The sequence below is a fragment of the Sphaeramia orbicularis genome, chromosome 22 (genome assembly GCF_902148855.1).
Source record: "Sphaeramia orbicularis chromosome 22, fSphaOr1.1, whole genome shotgun sequence".
Lineage (NCBI taxonomy): Eukaryota > Metazoa > Chordata > Actinopteri > Kurtiformes > Apogonidae > Sphaeramia > Sphaeramia orbicularis.
Window position 1 is genome coordinate 10,913,849 of NC_043978.1, and position 9,031 is coordinate 10,922,879.

Here is a 9,031-nt window from a genome sequence, read left to right on the forward strand (position 1 = left end):
TAGTAAAATTGAGAGACAAAAATTCAGATACTTAATTTCAGTGCAAAAAAAATTCAGATACTTAATTTCAGTGCAAAAAAAAATTTTCAGATACTTAATTTCAGTTGAAAAAAAATTCAGATACTTAATTCAGTTGAAAAAAATTCAGATACTTAATTTCAGTTGAAAAAAACAAAATTAGATACTTAATTTCAGTGCCAAAAATTCCAGATACTTAATTTCAGTGCAAAAAAAAAAAAAAAAATTCAGATACTTAATTTCAGTTGAAAAAAAAATTCAGATACTTAATTCTAGTGCAAAAAAAAAAAAAAAAAAAAAAATCAGATACTTAATTTCAGTTGAAAAAAAAAAATTCAGATACTTAATTTCAGTTGAGAAAAAACAAATTCAGATACTTAATTTCACTGCAAAAAAAAAAAAAAAAAAAAAAAAAAATTCAGATACTTAATTTAAGTTGAAAAAAAATTCAGATTCTTAATTTCAGTTGAAAAAAACAAATTCAGATACTTAATTTCAGTGCAAAAAAAAAGAAAAAAGAAAAACAGATACTTAATTTCAGTTGAAAAAAAGAATTCAGATACTTAATTTCAGTTGAAAAAAAAGAAAAAAGAAAAACAGATACTTAATTTCAGTTGAAAAAAAAGAATTCAGATACTTAATTTCAGTTGAAAAAAACAAATTCAGATACTTAATTTCAGTTGAAAAAAAAATTCAGATACTTAATTTTAGTGCAAAAAAGTTCAGTGGCTTTTATAATTCCAAATCTGATAAGACAGGTTTACTTCCATCCAAACGCCTTTTCCTGTTTAATCACACAGTGTTGCCCGGTCCAATATGGCCGCCCTCTGCCGCCCTCTCGTGCCCGGGCTGTGAACTACTTCCGCTTCCGGCCCGGAACTGGACGCGGATGTGAGTGTGAACTCCATGTATGTGATGCACAAATGAAGATGCCAGATGCACAGTCGCGCCGGTTATGTTTGCTGCTTTTTCCCTTTCTTTTCCGGGCCGGGGCTGCGGCGGAGGTGTCCGTATGGAAGGTGTTCATCAACTCGGTCAGTGTGACCCCGCCGGCTCTGGGGTTGGTGCGGGTGTGGAACAGTTTGTCGTGTCAAAGCTGCTGTAGCTGCTGCTGCTTTAGCCGGGGATGCTAGCTTCAGTTAGCCTTCTGCTTCAGCTGACATTACTGATGACCAGCTGTGTTGATAATATGACACCTGTCAGATACGGTGGGCTTTATGGTTGGCACATTTCCAGCTTGAATAATTTAAGTTAAAGGTGTCATTTAGGTCAGTATTACAGAGCAATGACTTATGCTAACTTCCTGGAGATGCAGGTAAAGCGCTAACCTGTCATATTATGAATAAATATCCAGCAAAATGAAATGTATGGAAGTAAATCTGTCTCATCAGATTTGGAATTAAAATAGCCGTTTAATTTCTAGCACTGAATTTTTGAGCACTTAAATTAAGAATTGATTTTTTTTTTTGCACTGGGAATTAGTATCTGAAGTTGTTTTTTTCAACTGAAATTAAGTATCTGAAATTTTTTGCACTGAAATTAAGTATCTGAATTTTTTTTTGCACTGGGAATTAGTATCTGAATTTGTTTTTTTCAACTGAAATAAGTATCTGAATTTTTTTTTCAAACTGAAATTAGGTATCTGAATTTTTTGCACTGAAATTAAGTAATCTGATTTTTTTTTTCAACTGAAATTAAGTATCTGAAATTTTTTTTGCACTGAAATGAAGTATCTGAATTTGTTTTTTTTTTTCACTGAAATTACGTATCTGAAGTTTTTTTTTCAACTGAAATTAAGTATCTGAAATTTTTGCACTGAAACTAAGTATCTGAATTTGTTTTTTTCAACTGAAATTAAGTATCTGAATTTTTTTTTGCACTGGGAATAAGTATCTGAATTTGTTTTTTTTCGACTGAAATTAAGTATCTGAATTTTTTTTCAACTGAAATTAGGTATCTGAATTTTTTTGCACTGAAATTAAGTATCTGATTTTTTTTTTCAACTGAAATTAAGTATCTGAAATTTTTTTGCACTGAAATGAAGTATCTGAATTTTGTTTTTTTTTTCAACTGAAATTAAGTATCTGAAGTTTTTTTTTCAACTGAAATTAAGTATCTGAAATTTTTTGCACTGAAACTAAGTATCTGAATTTGTTTTTTTTCAACTGAAATTAAGTATCTGATATTTTTTTGCACTGAAATTAAGTATCTAATTTTTTTTTCAACTAAAATTAAGTAACTTCATTTTTTGCACTGAAATTAAGTATCTGAATTTTTGTCTCTCAATTTTACTATGTTCATAAATTTAGAATTAAAAAAATTCCGATGCAAAAAATTTAGAAGCAAAAATTCAGATCCCACATCCAGGACACCAAGGACAAGCAATGATTCTATCTCAAGTGGAACCTCCAGTCAGCCAATCAAGTTACGTTAGGTTGGTCATGTGATGCCGAAAAAATTCAGATACTTAATTTCAGTGCAAAAAATTCAGTGTGAGAAATTCAGTTGCTTTTATAATTCAAAATCTGATGAGACCGATTTACTTCCATAGTAATGTACCACTGTTAAATATTATTACACTGTCAGTAATAACCTCAAACTGTCCTTATTATTGTAATTATAATAGTAAAAGAGATGAAACAAGCTAACAGCCTCAGTATTATTGGGTTTTGTAAAAGGACAGGTGGTTTATTATGCGAAAGATTTAAAGCACAGAATAGGAGGAAGTAAATGTGTGTTTTTAAGGAGATAATACATAGTTTATTCAGTTCTAATTAGGGATGTTAGAAAATACTGGTTCTGCAATATATCATGATATTTCATTTCGCAATACTGTATCGTTATTTAAAAGTACTGTATCAATATTTTTAGGTATTTATTCAAATGCAGATATGGTGGAGGTTCATTTTTGTCTTTTGGTTTTCTTCATTGTTTTTATCTTATTTATTATAATTTAATACTCTTATTAAATAATGTTTATTTGAAGCATCCTAAAAGCACTTTTTCCTGTCTGAGAGGCAGATGTTAATTCCTTTTTTGGGATTGCACAAAAATACTGTTCTGATGTTAGTTCTGAACTAATAGAATATGAACATTTGAACAGGATCTTAAACTGTAATGTCTGTAAAACATAATTTAAGTTTGAACACAGGAACATTTTGTGAAAAAGCATTAGATTCTGTTTTGATGAAATAAAAATATGTTTAGTATTTGTGCAGATTTGTGGTGTAATTCAGTTCTTCCAGGAAAAATCTTAAAAATATATAAAAATCTTAAAATAATATGAATAAATGAATGTAAAATGAATAAATGATAATAAAAATAGTTAAAAAAAAAAAAAAACTTTTAAAAAATCTTTAAAAAAAAACAAAAAACAAAACAAAACATAAAAAATTGCCTTTATAAAATATTGTGATATATCGTGATATACTGTATTGTGATTCCAGTATTATGATTTGTATCGTATCGCCAGATTCTTGCCGATACACAGCCCGAGTTATAATAGATCATCCTTAAGGAAGTATCAGTCTGTCTGCTCAACAGTTTAAATAGACATAATCATACCTCCCTGTAGGTAAATATTACTTAACCCAACAGTTAAAACATCTTAAAAATATAATCTGATATCAAGTTTTAAAGCACTTGTAAACTTATCTAGGCTCCTTATTTTATTTCTCTTGTTCTGATGGAATGAATGTGAGATCTTTTTTAATTCAGATTTTGGTTCTAGTTCTGCACATCACTCATAAAAGCCCGCTGCAGCGTTCAGTAGGTGTTTCAAACAGCTATGAAGCAGGAAAAGCTGATATATTTAAGCACAACGCAAAGTGGCAAACTTTTTCAAAATATTTGGTCTGCAGAGCTAATGTTTTTAATGACTGGTGGAAGAAGGACTCTGACATTTACTTCAGTGCATGTGAAAGAAGATGAAGTACCAGGTGGTGGTTGTTGGGTGGAATGTATATGTTCGTATACAGATTTATATAAGTACTTAAAAAAATGGCAGATTTTCTTTCTTCTCTTTAAATTTTTGTTTCACTAGTGGATGTTTCTGTTCTGTCTTCCCTGCACTTTGTATTTGTATTTGTGCTATCAGCTGTGTAATTTCCCCATGATGGGATCAATTAAGTCCTACCGTATCTTATCTTATCTTATTGTATCGTATCTTATTTTAACTTGTTTTATCTATCGTATCTTATTTTAACATCTCTTGTTTTGTTTTATCTCATCGTATCGTATCTTATCTTGTTTTATCTCATTGTATCGTGTCTTATTGTTCTTATCGTATCTTATTTCTCTTATCTTGTTTTATCTTATCGTATTGTTTCTTATCTTATTGTATCATACCTTAACTTGTTTTATTTTATTGTATCTTATTTAACATATCTTGTTTTATCTCATCGTATTGTATCTTATCGCACCTTATCGTATCTTTTCAGTATCTTATCTTGCTTTATTTATCTTATCGTATCTTATCATACTTATGTTATGTTTTTCTCTTATCTTTGTTTTATCTGATCGTATCTTATCTTGTTTTATCGTATCTCATCTTATCTTATCATATTGTATCTTATTGTAGCTTATTGTAGCTTAACTTATCTTATCTTAACTTATTGTATCGTATCTTATTTTAACTTGTTTTATCTTATCGTATCTTATTTTAACATCTCTTGTTTTGTTTTATGTCATCGTATCTTATCTTGTTTTATCTCATTATATCGTGTCTTATTGTATCTTATCGTATCTTATTTTCTCTTATCTTGTTTTATCTTATCGTATTGTTTCTTATCTTATTGTATCATACCTTAACTGTTTTATTTTATTGTATATTATTTTAACATATCTTGTTTATCTCATCGTATTGTATCTTATCGCACCTTATCGTATCTTATTTCATCGTATCTTATCTTGCTTTATCTTATCTTATCGTATATCATACTTTATGTTATGTTATTTCTCTTATCTTTGTTTATCTGATCGTATCTTATCTTGTTTTATCGTATCGTATCTCATCTTATCTTATCATATTGTATCTTATTGTAGCTTAACTTATTATCTTAACTTATTGTATCGTATCTTATTTTAACTTGTTTTATCTTATCGTATCTTATTTTAACATCTCTTGTTGTTTTTGTATCGTATCTTATCTTGTTTTATCTCATTATATCGTGTCTTATTGTATTATCGTATCTTATTTTCTCTATCTTGTTTTATCTTATCGTATTGTTTCTTATCTTATTGTATCATATCTTAATGTTTTTTTTATTGCATCTTATTTTAATATATCTTGTTTTATCTCATCGTATTGTATCTTATCGTATGCTATTTCATCGTATCTTATCTTGCTTTATCTTATCGTATCTTATCATACTTTATGTTATGTTATTTTCTCTTATCTTTGTTTTATCTGATCGTATCTTATCTTGCTTTATCTTATCGTATCTCATCTATCTTATCATATTGTATCTTATTGTAGCTTATGTAGCTTAACTTATCTTATCTTAACTTATTGTATCGTATCTTATTTTAACTTGTTTTATCTTATCGTATCTTATTTAACATCTCTTGTTTTGTTTATGTCATCGTATCGTATCTTATCTTGTTTTATCTCATTGTATCGTGTTATTGTATCTTATCGTATCTTATTTTCTCTTATCTTGTTTTATCTTATCGTATCGTTTCTTATCTTATTGTATCATATCTTAACTTGTTTTATTTATTGCATCTTTTTTAATATATCTTGTTTTATCTCATCGTATTGTCTTATCGTATGCTATTTCATCGTATCTTATCTTGCTTTATCTTATCGTATCTTATCATACTTTATGTTATGTTATTTTCTCTTATCTTTGTTTTATCTGATCGTATCTTAGCTTGTTTTATCTTATCTTATCTTATCTTATCTTATCTTATCTTATCTTATCTTATCTTATCTTACCTCACCTCACCTCACTTCACCTTATCTTTCCTGATCTGTCATCTGTTTCTGCTGTAAGAGTCCCATCACCCTCTAACTGTCATGTCCGTGTTTTGTTTTCAGACACAAGATGCAGTGTTTCGGAAGACGCTGTACGCCAACACTACTATTTACATGAAATGTGAGTAGTTTCACCCCCGTGGTGCTTTATCATGTTTACTTTCTACCTTTATCCACAGGGTGAGACGTTAGACTTGGCACATTTTGTGGTTCCTGTACGGTTCTTTGAATCAGTTCTTCATTTTGCTGAAAACTGGTTACATTTAGGACAGTTGTCTCAAGTAGTAATAATAATATATAATAATAAATAATATAATAATAATAATAATTAATTAATTCACTTCATATCTGTACAATCCAGTACATCGGCATCTTTAGCAGGTCTTTGCAGCTCTTTATTCTAAACACTAATGAAAATTTTAGGTCTTTGTTTTTTATTTTACAGTACAAATAAAACAAGTTGCCTCTTTAAATAGAATAAAATCATCAGTTTCACCACTATCAGTGCTTTCTTTTCTAACTTTGATTTAAGCTGAATATTCCTTTTCCAGGTAAAATGACACTGACATACATACAGTTACATAAACAGTGTGTTGATGAAACTCCAAACAGTCCAGATATTCCAGAACTCCTGAAGAACACATTTAGTCTAGAACCCCCCACAGGAACCTTCTGTTGACACTCCACTCTGGACGTAAGTGTCTGAAACCTTCAATGTTTTTTTTTTTTTCTTTTTTTAATTTTTATTAGTGATAGTTAACAAGACAGTGTGGACAGAAAAACAACAACAACATATAAACAAAGGGAAATAAACAAACAAACAAACAAACCAAAAACCACAACAATGACAGAGTATTGACAAACAACAACAACAACGTCATATTACAAAGAAAAAGATCATAAATGTAAATAGCAACTAAACCATATCGTTTGGTTAGGGGTGATAAGGGAAGAGGGGGGTGTAAATGAAAGTGAGAAAAAGAGAGGGGGGAGTGAAGGGGAAAATAATAACTGTTGTAATACAAAAATATTTAATAATACCAGTAGCCTAATTTACTAGAATTATTGTGGCAGCGGTAGCGGTGGAGGCAGTCACAATACTACTAGTTAAATAATTTAATATTTGTAACAATGTATTTATGTATTAAACCTTCAATGTTGTTGGAACCACACAATGGAAAGGCTTTGTTTTCATCCTTATGAGTGTTCTCCACCGCATGATTTCGAGCCGTTCTGATCCGTGACTGCTTTTGTTTTTCTTCACAGTCCAGGCTGATAGCGGTCCATGTGACCGGAACCTGGCCTTCAACATCAGCTGGTACCTGAGGTCGTCTGTTTGTTATAATGAGGTTTTCAACACACCGGTGAGCGTCCACGTCTGGAAACAAACACACACATACGGCCCGCGGGTCAGAACCGGACCACTGAAGGGTCCAACCAGGACTCTGGGATGAATTTATGAAATGCAAAACCAAGAGAAACAGGAATAAAATGTGAAATATTTTTGTGAAAATATAGTTTGTAAGTATAAACATTTTCATGTAATTTTCCTTTTTTTACTCTAAGACAAAGAAAATAATTGGTAGTTGTAATTTTTTATAGGTTATTATGATAGTATTTTTGCTGGTTCTGATCCACTGTAGATCATATTGGTCTGAATGTGGAACCTGAACTAAAATAATAACACTGGTCTACAATTTTTTAGAAATGATTTGCTTCAGAGATTAAATGTGCTAAATGTTATGTATTTTAATAAGATTAATTGGAAAAAAATGACAAAAGTGCCAGTTTGCTGATGTTTTCAAGGTCTATGATTAAGTGTTATTACACATATTATTGGTTTATGACATTTATTTAATAGTTTTATAAATCTCCCACTAAATAGAACCTGTAAAGTGAAGTATTTAATGTGCAGACAGTGTTTGAAGTAGATCTTGTCGCTCTGAGACAATATTCCTTTGAGTCAAACCCATTCTCTCGTTAATTCTTGAATTTCACATTTTGACCCAAGGCTGTATCTTGGAAAGTTTAGCCAACCAGCATTTTGACTTGATTTTTCTTTATCAGTGGACTGTCATGTGGTAACAATTTCATTTTTATTCTGGAAGTTTTTCCTTGCAGACCAGTGTTATTAATGTTCAGTGTAATTTCTGCATCTCATAAATTCATTCCATTGGTCGGATCGGACCCTTTGGTGGGCGGTTCTGGTCCGTGGACCATATGTTTGACCCCTGTGTTCTGAAGTATGATGTGACTGATTTTCTCCGTGTTCTGCTGCAGGACAACAAAGCCATGAACATGTTCGGGTTGGACCACATGTTGAGGGACGGATGGAGCGGCTTCTACAGCCAAGGATACATGTACTTCGACAACTGCCCTCACTGTTCCTACCGAGGTCAGTGACGTTCACCAAAAACACCTCAAAATACCAACCATCGCTGTGGATGAACAGATAGTGTATGATTACTCGAAGTCAGGGGTGTCAAACATGCTGCCTGTGGCCAAAACCGGCCCGCCAAAGGGTCCGATCCGGTCCAAGGGGTGAATTTGGGACGTGAAGAGATTCACAATGAAGGGCATTTTAGTTCAATACAGACCAACTGTGATCAAAGGTAAAGAAGAATAGAATAGATAGAATAGAATAGAATAGAATAGAATAGAATAGAATAGAATAGAATAGTAGAATGTACAATAAAATTAAAAGCACCATCCAATCTATACATCATATAAAACCGATGATAAAGATACAAATAAAAGTAGCTAAAAAAAAGCTTCTTTTTTATTTAGGTTAATGAATAATAATCTATAAATAATGACTCCAAATTTTCTTCTTGTTTTAATATGTATAAATAATAGTACATTCTACCTATAAATAATGACAACACCAAATTTTTTGTCTTTGTTTTAATGCATAATAACATCGAATTCTGAAAACAGTTACATTTACAAGCTATCCTTTAATAATGAAATGTGAATAACCTGAACAGATATGAAAAACCTGAAATGTCTAAAGAAAATCAAGTATAATTTACCATA

General features: G+C 30.7%; 1 protein-coding gene across 1 annotated transcript; it reads left to right on the plus strand.

The window, feature by feature from the left end:
• Nucleotides 1-886: 886 nt before the first annotated feature.
• Nucleotides 887-8,398, plus strand: LOC115413928 (transmembrane protein 87A-like). The gene is made up of 4 exons (XM_030127068.1): nucleotides 887-1,052; nucleotides 6,059-6,116; nucleotides 7,262-7,359; nucleotides 8,276-8,398. Exons 1-4 carry the CDS (start codon nucleotides 942-944, stop codon nucleotides 8,396-8,398), a joined length of 390 nt encoding a protein of 129 aa, XP_029982928.1. The 5' UTR covers nucleotides 887-941.
• Nucleotides 8,399-9,031: the final 633 nt, after the last annotated feature.